Source organism: Lepeophtheirus salmonis, chromosome 5, assembly GCF_016086655.4.
Source record: "Lepeophtheirus salmonis chromosome 5, UVic_Lsal_1.4, whole genome shotgun sequence".
NCBI lineage: Eukaryota > Metazoa > Arthropoda > Copepoda > Siphonostomatoida > Caligidae > Lepeophtheirus > Lepeophtheirus salmonis.
This window is the reverse complement of record NC_052135.2, coordinates 36,096,882-36,110,957: the sequence shown is the minus strand read 5'-3', so window position 1 is coordinate 36,110,957 and position 14,076 is coordinate 36,096,882. Positions and strand designations below refer to the sequence as shown.

The following is a 14,076-nucleotide window of genomic DNA, read 5'->3' as shown; positions in this document are numbered from 1 at the left end:
AAAATACAAAATAAACAACATTTTTATCACTACTAATACCCAAGAGAAAGTTATTTGGTTCGTTAAAAATGTTATCTGACAACCATTTAGCTCATATTATATGTGCACATTAAAGTTGTAACATGTCACTCTGTGTCAAAGATGATATTTGTTGCCCACATTAGTCTACTGTTATTTTTAATTATCCTTATTTTACAAATATTGTTAGGAAAAGTTAAGTATCTGTTTTAATATGTTGTCCAACTTTTAAAACTTTTGCAATGTAAGATTTACGTTGGATGGAATTGAGATCTTCTTCATTAAAAAATGAGTATTCTTATTTTTTAAACTAATACAAACAACTTTTGTTGTAGCATGTAGTTCGACATCTTTAATATTTGAAATAACAAACAGGTAAGATGATCTATTTATAAACTATGATCGCCTATACATAATGTAATAGCCCTTTGAACATGTATATAAATGTCCATAAATAGTGATGATTTTATTTATGAAGGATATAAAATATATATACCATGATATTTTTATGATGGAAAAAAAATGTATGAAATTTAAAAAAAAAATCAAAAGTTAGTGTTTTTGGGTAGGATAAACAGTATTGACAATAAAGCAGAAGTTACTGCGAAAAATATCTGATGAAAAGACAACAATGCATGCAAAAAGACACTATTTTACTTTAATAATTAATTATATGAGTAATTTGGAATCGACTTGTCTGCAAATTTTTCTTTTAAAAATAATGTTATTTATTAATATCTATGGAATACATAAACAATCTTAATGATAATGCCGACGAGAGTGATTGTGTGCATTACACACTAACTAAGAATTTATGTTTTCTTTTTCGGAAAATTATTTTGCCATTCAATTTCATAAGTCAGCTCATTCAATAGTTTACGTAGTAGTATCATTTTTGCCCAAATGCCCACCAGGATTAACAACATATCTCAAACTATTGCAACGACGTATAACTATTTTTGACGTAATGTAGATCCTACTAATATTCAGAATATCTGAGATAACTTAGCTTATTAATTAAAGAAATATGGAAGGGCTTTAGATTAATACTTTTACGACCGTCCAGGATTGGCAAATTGTTTGTACAGGTTAATACAGTGTATATGCTGTCCAAACTGCCAAGTAGTCCCAATTCATGCAAACTAAGTTTTTTTACGCGTTCCACAATTGTATTATCGTATAGTCATTGGTATCTTTTTTATTTGAAAAAAAAAAAAAAAAAAAAACTCATTGTGCCCTACCACGACTTAAGGACCATAATTACATTTTTGAAGGTGAATTTGTATAAGCATTTTAATGCGTTTAAACATTTCATATAATCCTTGACATGTGTAAAGTTGATCAATAAAACGATTTTTGCAATTGAACCCTTTTGTTATGGTTTTTTGCCATTGCCATGGAGTTGGTTCCTACTCAATAATTAGAAGTTTTTTAACATTATTTTTTTTTTTAATATTTTTAACAAGGTGCACTTCATTGGCATCGCTATATAACTCAATTTCACCAAAAATGTTACTTAAGTATTTTTGTCGAGTAGGGCAGCATTATTTTTAGCTTATAATACTGAATGTATGATGAAAGCACAACTTTTCAAACTTTAGAACAGGTTAGGAAAAAAATTTATTTAAAACCCTGAATGGGTGTCTAAATTTGACAAAATTAAATATACATTTACCTAAAAAATAGAGTAAATTTGCACATAAAAACTAATTTAATTATTATGCTATTATTTTCCAATTCATGTCTTAATTAAATAAAGCACGTTGATTCGATATATCTAGTTATCTATCAAATGTATTAATTTAGAGATACAACCACTCAAAAAAGACTCTTCAGTAATTTCGTACATCAATTTTTAAAGGCAATTTTAGACATTTGGTAGATCAGAGCGGAAATTACATTTTCTTAAAATTTATATATTGAGCTTCACATTTAAAAAAAAATAGCTAAGGAATCTAAAGGGTTGGACATTTATTTAATACTTCAAATGAACAAAATAATTTGTTTATATTTTTTGAAATGTTTGAACGATTGTGCATGGAATGAAACTCATTTCAGTTGTTAAGTGTTTTAAAGAAAGAAAAAAATAACTATCTTTAGATATGTATAGTCATTGATATTCACCTGGATCAAATAATTTTTTTCTGACAATTTCAAGAAGTGCTAATCTCGATTATTAAATAATAAATTTATATCCATTTGCGTATTTATTCATTCACTACAAAATATGTAGCTAGAATGGAGATGTTCTCATCTTTTTTTTTTCATTTTCGTTCTATATTATATTGATATAAATATAAATCAAAAACTTTTATTCAAATGTCCAAAAGTAAAACTTTTTTTTGTCAAGGTAGAAAGATTTTTTTTTAGAAAAATATGGTCAAATCCTTTCTTCTTATTTCTCTTTATATTCTATGTTGGTACTATTTTGCGTTCAAAAATCCAATGATATAATCAAAAGATACTTTTTGATCAATGTAATATGTAGATTGTAAAAACTATGATCTTAAAAGACTTTTTTTAAATGTAACATAAATAGTGTTCATTATTTTCAAAAGATGTTAACATTATTTTTTTAGCGTTGAGGTGGGAACAACTTACAATCTCTAACCTTATTATCAGAAAAACTAAAACTGTATATTGTTGTCAGTTGTCAATGTATCCCCTTTACTCCTCCCGAATCAGTCCTCTGTACATTGATTGGTTAAATTATAAGGTGTAAACAATTTCCAACTATTATAGAAAAATAATATCATAATCGGAACTACTAACTGTTTTTGAGCATTTTTCTGTTTCTTTTCGGATGAAAGTTTGATAACGTTGTGATCTAAGAGAGTAATACTGAGGATTTGTTGGGGAGTTAGAAGTGTAACAAGTCTAGAATTGAGGATTGAAATTGGAATAATTATGATCCATGTGTTTACTAGATACAAAGTGATATTTGTGTCTAATTCCTTTCTTTCATAGCTATTTATAACTAATTTAATATAACGTCATGTGAGCTGAAGTGATATCTTCCAAAACCTTATAAACACCATGATATTATTTGGTTTCATTTATTTTTGAAACATTGGCAAGTCATATTTATAAGGAAATAAATATATCCAGACGACAAAAGGATTTTGAATGACACTACGGCATAGAAAGGCCAACTAGAATCAAACCGAAAGTATCCAGCAGTGAAAATCAGCATTGGCATTGGGTAAAACCAAAAGTACATTAAGGCTTAAAGATCCGAGTACTGCAACATATGCCTTTTAATAAAAATACGACCGAAAATTATCAACAAAAAGCAAGAGAAGCTTAAATTTAAAAGTTTTTTTTTTCTTGGGGGGGGTTGACTTACAAATCCCTCAAGGAATGAATTAAACTCGTATATCAAGTTATTACTCTATATGATTTTTTATATCTCGTGTATTATAATTTCAACGTCATTTAAAGAAAATAAGTTATCTTTTTTATAACTGCATCAGAGTAGTCATAGTTAAAGGTCAATTATCTAGTTGGAACTGCTGATGATTATTTTGAGAAAAATAAACATTTATGACATCATAGCAGTGGTGCAAGACCCATGGGAGCCAAGGGGCCATTTGATCCCGCTTAAGCAACAAAATTATAGTTATCACACAATAATAAAATTTCATTTAGGTCTAAAAAATTTTAAATGACATACTTTTTGAGAAAAAAAAAATCTTTTTTTTACAAAATTGATGTTTGTTCAAATTTAGTTTCTTCTGAAAAATTTTTAATTTAAATTTTGAAAAACAAAAACTTTTTTAAGAATTAATAAAATGGATAAAAAACTTTTCAGTCAAATTGTCAATAAAGGCTCAGCTCCCCCACAATAAAAGAAATCTCAAGATGCCCCTGATAACCTCATCATTATATAATTTGCCCCCCCCCACTTCAAAAGTTTCAGTTAGCTGATATCTTTAATTAATTATTTGTGCATTTTGCCACCTTTATGGTCATATTTTTTACAATTTTGTTACGAACGGCTCTAATCTTGAAAACCCTCTAACATTTTTTTTTTTTTTGTGCACATTAAATTATGTCTTATTATTTATACACATAAAAAATTCTCAGTTATTTTATTTTATCAAACTTCAATATGTTATGTGCATTCACAAGCCACATCAACAACACTTCAAGCAGCATATATCAACCAAATAATATATATATATATAACAGTTTTCTTATAAGTAGAATAAGAAGCAAACATATATGTACATAGATCATAAAAAGAAATATACTCCATTATGGAGGAATATTAATAGAAAACAAACAAAATATATTGTCTATAAAAGCACATTTTGTATGTGTTTTTGTGTTCTTTTCCAAATAAAGATTTTTTTTTTACTTTCTTGCAGCAAAAACTTTCTCTTGTAAGTAGATAGCATGGACATAATATGTAGAATTGACCCCTAGATATAAAAATACTCAAAATATTACAATAAAGTTATGTATGTCTGAAAATATATACTGTATTTTATTGTCATCCGTCAATGTGTCTGCTTCTTATCTCCTAATCAGGGTTCTGAACATTGATTGGTTGAATTGAAATTTGTATCTGTTAAGATAATTGCAATGACTAGCTTTTTTAACCACTCTCTTAACCTCGAATGTCAGAAGGGAAAATAAATATTAGAAAAGTGTTCAGAATTCTTTTTTCCAATTGTTGATTATTATTTAAAGCATATTATTATCCATTAAAAACAATTAATTGATAATCTTACAATGACTGTATTTGAAAGTACAAAAATTATGAACAAAAGCTCTTGATTGATAAAGTAAATATAACAATCAAAGTCTTATGTAATACATTTTATGAGCAAAATTATTATGTTTAAGTTCATAATACGTAGAATCAGCTTCCTTGAATCATACTTGAGTTAAACACTCCATCTGTGTATATTTAATAAAGCGAGCCGTGAGCACGGTGATAATTAACAAAAGCAAACTTATTTAATGTATTTTGTTTTCAGCTGTCAATTCCCTCGTCTTTTCCATCGTTACATTTTGGTTTTTTTTATATTTTATTCTTTTTGATAAATAAACGAAGTAATCGTTACAATACTATACTTATGCTCGGTTTTCCAAAAGGACTTAAATACAATTTCTCCTCGTTGATCCCTCGTCGTATATATATATATATAAGTATATTCTAGGTAATTGACAAAAGTTTTCTCGTCAGTCGAGAAAAAGTGTATTACCACTAAAGTAGATTACTTAACCTTCTTTACTGATCTAGGAAATTTACACCCCAAACTTTTTTTAAAATACTTCTTATTTTTTATAAATCTACATTTGATACATATCAGTATTAAATCAAATTATATATATTTCTTTATTTATTGTCATAGTACATTGTTCAGGACTAATTCGTAATTCGATGTTTAATTAATTTAATTAACTGGTTTTTTTTAAACCCGTTCCTTCGTTTTTTGTTAAACAAGGGTAGCTACAAACATCTAATGCAGTTTAAAAAAAGGAAACATAATTGAAATGACATCATTATTTTAATCATTCAACTGCTTATCATATCATGAAATAAGTTTAATTGATGGGGGTTCTTTTTTACTCTATTCACTAGCCGTGTTTAATAAAAAGAAAGTTCACTAACAAAGGTTAAAAAACAATTATTGCTTATTAAAAATAAGATGAGAGACGGTCATATAAACCAATATTTCTTTACATATTCTAAAATTTAATAAAAGCAAACATATGTTCAAAAAATGAATTATGATCCTATATTTTTTTCGTACACAAATTCCTTTTGATACCCCCAACAAATTCATCTTCATATTTTGATAAAATATATAGTAATAATGATATTATTGTATGTACATAGAGAGGGTCATTTGAACAAAAACAAATATGTCATGCCTTTGAAAAAATAATATCATGTACATGACTGTATTGTGTTGTTCACTCCCTTCTTATCTTATTAAAGTATAGATGTAAGAATTTTCAATATCATAGCATATAATATACATATATTATAATGAATTCTTCTTTGAAGATATATTTTCTTCCTCAGTCCTTATTCGTTTTCTTTCTTGATTGTCACATAAAATATACCTCTTTGAGAGGCCTTGATCTGATGAAATTTTAATAAAAATCCACAAGTACCTAGAAAAGTGGTTTGAAAGTATTTAGTAGGGAAGAATACCTTCGTCTAACCCTATTGATTTTCCTTAACTTCCTTTCTATAATATTATGTATAAAAATAAATATGTATGCACGGATAACTTATGAGATGATAATGTATATAACGTTGTTCCTCATGACAATAGAAACACTTTAATATTTAAAAATATTTATAATATATTTTCCATTTACAGGAGAACCTCTACCTAGTGTTTTATGGTACATGGATGACGTTCTAATGGATGATACTTTTCAACAAACTTATGAAGGCACTGTTAAAAATGGCTTAACGATACGAAAGTTAGAAAGAAAGCACACAGAGAGCTTACTTCGATGCCTAGCCTCGAATAATAACATTACTCGTCCTAAAGAGAGTCATGTCCAGCTCAAAATGTTTTGTAAGCTATATACAAAATACATATATACTTAAAATAAAGTCGAAGTAATTGATTTAAGCAGCTTTTAACTTATGATGTTATCATTGACAAAAAAGCAACGGTTTGTTTTTAATACTGATCGTCTTCTTTTTCTTTTTTATATATATTTAATAATAGTTCCTCCACAAGGAGTAAAGATACAAGGACCTCTTCAACCTTATACATCAGGTCGAGTTTACTACATATCATGTGTTGTATGGGGATCAAATCCTCCAGCAAATATTAAATGGTATCGAGGTATTAAAGGACTCTCTGACTTAGTACCTTTGAGCTCGTACAATCAAACAGTAACACATTCTGGAAATGTTTCTCTCAGTTGGATTAAGTATTTACCTCTACCGTCACATCAAAGGGATCTTCTTATATGTCGTGGATCTAATCAGGAGCTAATGGGTCATCAACAATTTGTTGAAGACTTTCATCGATTAGAAATTTTTTATGCTCCAAATGTTATGTTAACATTGGGTCGGATGGTAAACCCAAAGGATCTGGAAGAGGGAGATGACGTTTACTTTAGTTGTAATATCGATGCTAATCCTGCAGCATACAAGCTCACTTGGAGACATAATGTAAGTACATATATGACCCCAAAAGTAATGAAAAAGACCAACAAGGAAGTATTTTAGGGCGAAGAAGTGACTCAGGACATTAACAAAGGGATCATCATAGCTAATCAGAGTCTTGTTCTACAACGAATTAGAAGGGACCAAGCAGGGAGCTACTCCTGCGAAGCAAGTAACGTTGAAGGAGATGAAGTCTCGAGTCCAGTGGCGATTTCAATAATGTGTATGTCATATTGAACTCAATTGACTTCTCTTTTCATACATTTCTTTTGTAGATCGCCCAGTTTGTGTCAAGGATCAAAAAACAATTTATGGTGTATCAGAGCACGAAACAGCTCACATATCTTGCAAAGTTGATGCTCACCCACAAGCCGAATCTTTTTCTTGGAGTTTCAATACATCCAGTGGAGGCATGAATCTTCCACGAAACTCATTTACAAATAAAGGCTCTGGAAGCCTTTTAAGCTATACACCTCAAACACAAATGGATTATGGAACAGTGCTTTGTTGGGCTGAAAATATGGTTGGAATGCAGCTTCTTCCCTGTATTTATCACGTGATTCCAGCAAGTAAGGACATTGTCTTTTTTATACATCATTTTTTAACATATAATACGGGGAAATATTTCGACGAGGAAAAAAGCAAACGCTTTCTTTCCTGAATAAATTAGGTCTCATGCAAAAAATATATGTAGTAAGACACATTTTGTTTTATAAGAAATAGTAAACGGTATAAATAAATAGATATTTTGATATTATACCTAAATAAATAAATAAACTTTTATTAAAAATATATGTAGATACAATTTATAACAGGCCAGAAACATCCCTTAGAAACAATTGATATAAAGGGAGCAACAAAAACAAACATAACTTTCAATTCATTAATAAAATTTACAAATAATATAATGTTATATTATACACATTAGTTACAATATTTATAGAGAATATGTTTAAGAGTAGCCAATAACTAAAAGAATATTAATAATAAAAAATATGCATGTACATAATAGGGTTTTAGTAATGTTTTGCCACTTATACATGGACTCACTGTACAATAATAAACAAAGTTTTTTCTCGCAATTTAGATACATAAACTATTTTCATCCTTGAATCAAAAAGGATTTAAATACAAAAAAAAACAAAAAAAAAAACTCAATTTATAAAATGTGATTACGTCTATTATATTCCCATTTGCACAAATAAATCATTGTATGACAGTCTGTACTATGTATTATATATAAATGACCTTGAAAAAAGATGATTTAAATGTCCTTGTCAATAATGTAGATATATATATATACTTACATTTATATAATGAATATTTAATTATGACAAATTGACTGAATTTTACAGTTGGAATGTATTTATGTCAGACCATTAATAAATTTGACAAATATATTATCACAATACTATGTATATTCAATATTGACAATCAATTTATTCACAAAAACAAAAGTAAAGGAGAAGGTATAAAACTGAATTTTCAAATTATACTTGAGATACGCATATGATGTATTTTTTTCTGACATTATCCTTCTGGAAATCTGTCATAAACAAACAAAACTTATATTAATAAAACATGCGTAGCATCTGCTCTTAATATATGAGTCAAAATCGATCCGTTCTCCATTATTGCTCTTAAAATCGTTTCAAATTTTGAAAGCGTCATCTATACTTCATTTTTTACTTACGTAATCACAATAAAGTAGGAATTGAATTTGTTCAGAAAAAAACTTAAAGTATCTTTCATTGGAATACATTTTTTGATGAGTTCAACTGGTGCATAAGAGCATTTGCATGATATTGATGTGACCAAGGCAGACTACAGCAGTAACTTTTTATTGATATTTTACACTTAAGAGTATGTAATCTCACCTAACTTCTAAAACTACCACGACAAAAATTTTGAACACCTTGAAGCACATGGAAAAAGAGTTTTTATATTCTGAAATTACTAGAAAATTGTTGAGAATAGCATTTGGAAAAAGCTAGTTAATTATCATCAAGGACAAATTTGAATATTATAAATTAACTTATAAAGTTTAAACATGAGAACAGAGCCTCTAACCCCCCCAAAGTTGAGTTGAAGGAAGTTTGAGTATCTAGTTATCTCAGTAGAAATGGAGCATGATTCAAACAACTCATTTTTTTGGAGACTTAGATTTTTTGTTATAGTCATTTTGAATAAATCTTCTACAATTCATTGTTAGTTATGGAGCACTTTTCTGAACTTTTCTTTCTATGTGTTCCCACAATGACTCTATTGGGTTCAAATCAAAAAATTGAGCTGGTCATTGCATAATAGGTGAGATGCGAAATATAAATCAAAAATCAATCTTTTATTTTGTAAAACGCAATCTGTGTAACTACTTACATAACTTTTTATGCGCTAAAAAAATATTAACGAAAAGGAATAAAGTTAAATAATCACCCATTTAGGTTTTTATTAATATTTTAGCAATTTTTACTTCAATGGATAGTTTTTATCCCTTCTATCCACATGAGTAAGGTAGGTCTCTTTGAAAGGGTTTTGTAGATATTTAGAAAAAATATCAGTACATAATATTTAATAAAGAATCCTTATTATTGAAGTCAAGTTTACCTCATAGTTAATTATTTTCTTGTTTATAATGAAGGGTATAAATTCTTATCGCGCTAAAATAGAATGGTGGTTATTCCTATCATTTTAAAGAAAAAAAATTAAACATTAAAATAGATCAATAAAAAAATTTCCTTTCATAATATAATAAAAAAAAGATTTTTACTTTATACAGAAGCCTTTTGGCCTAGCGGCAGGGGCTAGTGTGAAGTTCCAAACAAATTTAAATTTGAAAAATGTTTCATTTATTGAAGAATTTTTTTGAAATAATCAAACCCGTTCATTCTCTAAATTTGTGAATTCACATGTATTTATTTATGTGGGTACCTACTAAGGCTCTTTATTAGCGGATATAGTGGTAATTAAGTCGTACCAGGTATTGGCGAATTTAAAACGGTCATATAGTATAATTTTTTAAGAATTGTGTAGTAATAAAATTGTGTTGCTAATGACGAAACACCTAAAATTTCTGAGCTATTTCCCTTCCACGCCTTAACCCTCTAAAACATGAAAGAAATAACTGATGCCCACATATAAACATAACGATTGTGTACTAAAGTTTTTAACAAATTATTTTTTAATAAAATTAGATATTAAATTTATAAAATTTTTGCAGTTGTAATTATATGATCTTGGCATGCATAATTTGGTACCTCTTATAGGCAATTCCACTTTCCTTCTTGTTTTTCTCCAGACTAATATTACACCTTCAATATGTGATTATTAGCTTTTTTTATTTAGGATTCACATAATTGACATAATTTAAATCACTAATTGACCAACCATTCATTTTTAAACACACAAAAGTGGAAACGTTGACAATTATTGGAATATCAACAAATTCATATTCATATTATTAAACAAAAATATATCACCGAAAGAAATGACCATTTTTGTGTAAATCATGTGAATAAGTAGTTTTTTTTAATAATAACCCCATATATATAGGTAATTGGTGGAATTATCATAAATTTTATCGGATATATATGTACTCTAAATTAGAGAGCAATTGATTTTTTTCTTGATTAAGTACAAAAATTAATTAAATAAAATATGTCAGTACTAATTTGGTAATCTCCATGTTTTAGAGGCTATCTTATTTGCCTTAAATACTTTTTTTAATTGAATTCTTAGTAAATAAACAAAAAAAACTTGAAATGCCAATACTAATCTTCATAACAGAACCAGTACAAAAATATTGGTATCATGACAACATTATTGCCTACTAAATAAAATTTTGTGTAATTTATAATAATATTATTTACAATTCTTTCATAATAATAGTGATGATACGAGAATAAGTACTTGATATTTTTTTTAACCATTTATTATTGATGAAATACTTTTACCGATTTGAAGAAAGTATCACTAAGTGAATTGGTTACATAATTTTTCCTGTGTTAAGTATTGGTGCATTTTATACCTATACATATACGAGTATGTACTTACATATTTAAGTAATGAAAATGCACCTCTTTTATTTTCTTTGCATCAATTTATTTTAATGCAAGGCTCTAAGTAATTATTTAATAGAGGTATAAATAATATAACTTGTTTCTTTATTTATACTATTTTAAACTATTACTTTTTTAAATTTGTTAACACGTCAAAAAAATAAAAAAAATAAATAAACAAAACATTATTATAATTATGCCAATTTATGCAGGCACATTTATATCAATACTTTTTCAATTTATTAATGTCTCATAAATCATTATTAACGATGTGTCTCTGATGATTAAACTTATCAATTAAGTGATGTATTTTATTTTTTATTAATTATATATTTTTCATACTACCGTTTTTGAACTTTAAGTTTGTTTGTTTTAATAATTCGTTTTATATTATATGTAAAAAATTATATCCGATTTGATAAAAGCAACGCTTAAAAGTGAAATAATATTAAAGAGAGAGGGAAAATATGTCAATTTTTGAAAAACTATCCAATAAATAAATTTAAACAATGTTGAATGTGTAAACAATATGTTACACAATTTTTTTTTAATTAAAATATACGCTTGATATTAGCCACACTTTCGTGACAAAAGCATGGAGGACATAGAATTTCAGAGACTTACCGATCTGTAGTTAAAACTTTGCTTGAAAATGTTTATATTTGCTTTAAAGAGGTAGATAGTTTTGTGGTCAGAGAGTCTTGTTTTGTAAAAGAGGTAGCCTTTGTCTAGTATTCTTTGGGAGATATAGGTGATTATTTTTTTGTTTAATTACGTGGAAAGTAATAATATTCTTCATGGCACGTCTATGATACAGAGGAATGAGGACAAGTCTTTAGATTTTGCATAGATACTTGCTGTTATTTTCGAATGAAGGAAAAATAAACAGAAACCTAAATTGTACCTTTTCTAGGGACTTAATCAAATAATTTCTGAAAGGATTCTAGAGATTAGATCTGTTTATGAAGGTTGGAAGTAGATAAAGTTTTATCATAAAACAAGGATTACGTGTTTAGAAAATTCTTTTAATAACTCAGTTTATGTTGGCCTTTTTTATAATGAATGTAGTGTATATGGTTCTCTAATATCAGATCACGTGGGATGTAAATTTCTAAGTCTAAGTAATCATCTACCACCTTATTACATCAGGAATAAGAAAAAGTTCCTATACGACATTTAAAAGTCAAGCCCCAAGTACTTGAATATTTTTACATAGTCCAATTCGAGTCCTGAAATTGATTTTGTACTAATTTCAAATGAACACTTGTAATATATGAACCATAGTATTGCAAAATTTCTTGAGTTCAGTATGAAATAGCTTTCGAATCCCATTCGAGTCGCAATTCTTAGCTATCGAGTCCAACCCCAGTCTTTAATCTATGATAGTTAGATTAAGTCGACTTAAAAATCTTCAAAATATGGGGTCAAGCCCATATTAAAGACCCAAGGTCTGGTACTAGTACCCACTACAGTTACTAATACGTTTGAATTTCAGAGAAAAACGTACAATCCACAAAATAAGATTTCATGAAATTTGAACAAACCCCATATGCGAATAATTTAGATTTATCTGGTCTACTCCGTCTGTTGTAGATGTTACGTATTAATCTTCTTTTGTCATTTGTATTTCTTGAACGTATTTACCATATATATTTGTTAAATAAAATTTGCATTGAAGGCCCATGTATTTCAGTGGACAATCTTTCGAGATAAATTATTATCCTGAACTCACTGTACGTAGGTTCGATCGACAGTCGCTTCCAGAAAAGAAAATATCATAATGTATATGGACTTCAATAACTTTTAGGTCATAAATAATAATTGTAATACTATAATGTTTCCTAATACTTTATTGGTGCAACCGTATCTGGCTAAGGAAAAATTTAAAAAATGCTTTACAGTTTTGAGAAGAGACTCTGTAGACTGAAAACTCCAATAGCATCGTCCCAGATTGTTTTTTATGATAAGTACTGTTGGAATACTACATTTGGAATCTGATGTCAAAACCTTAGTTGAAAATTAAATCAATTTGTTTGAACACTGATCTAGCATTAAGAAGATAAGTTTTTTGTTCTTTATAGTCTTCAAATAAATAAAAAGTTTTTCTCGAGCATATAGCATCAGGCTTATAGTGTTTGTTTATGTGTTGGGACAATGGTTCTATATTTACTTCATAGTTGGTATTTATGTAGATACATTTGTTTTACAAATGTAGTTATACGTCTGTATATAGACATATATTTGTAATAACCTTAATGTGATGACTTAAAAATAAAGATTTAAAATATTATGTAGAAAACCAAGATATACTATACAAAATTAAACTTATGGTAGGGAGAAATAAGTCTAAAAATTTGTTTCTAAACATTAACTAATTGAAAAACAAAGTGCATCACAAAATAATGTTTCCTAAAGTGAAAACAATAATGAAAACAGGGAATTTGCATCTTAGTTAATTGTTGTTATAGTTAGTCTTTAGTTATATTTTTTAAATATTAATAACTCAAATTACTCTAGTTTCTTTTGGTATAGGATTTCAATGTGTTATGTTAATTTTGAGTAATTTTCAGTAATTTGTGCATTTTACAGATGCTCTTAATATGTATGTATAACATAGTTATAACTTTGCTAAAGTGATATAGGATAGTTTTAATGCTATGTACAATCCAACATTAGTGTGAAACGGTTTGTATCAACATAAAGTTGTACATATTACTCCTCATGAGTCCATCATTAATTTAAATGCTTTTAATGTATCAAAAATATAATCTCAATCATCCATTTTAGTTATTAAGTAGTTATCAGTGACTCTTTACAGATGATTTTAACCAAAATTGACAAATTAAATCAAAG

At 27.7% G+C, this 14,076-nt stretch overlaps 1 protein-coding gene across 1 annotated transcript in view; it reads left to right on the top strand.

Moving 5' to 3' along the window:
* Window positions 1-14,076, top strand: part of LOC121118659 (protein turtle) — a 212,302-nt gene that overhangs the window by 160,611 nt on the left and 37,615 nt on the right. Inside the window, exons 5-8 of the mRNA XM_040713250.2 lie at window positions 6,363-6,566; window positions 6,723-7,174; window positions 7,232-7,391; window positions 7,444-7,737. Coding sequence (XP_040569184.2) covers window positions 6,363-6,566; window positions 6,723-7,174; window positions 7,232-7,391; window positions 7,444-7,737 — 1,110 coding nt within the window. The remainder of the gene's footprint in view (window positions 1-6,362; window positions 6,567-6,722; window positions 7,175-7,231; window positions 7,392-7,443; window positions 7,738-14,076) is intronic.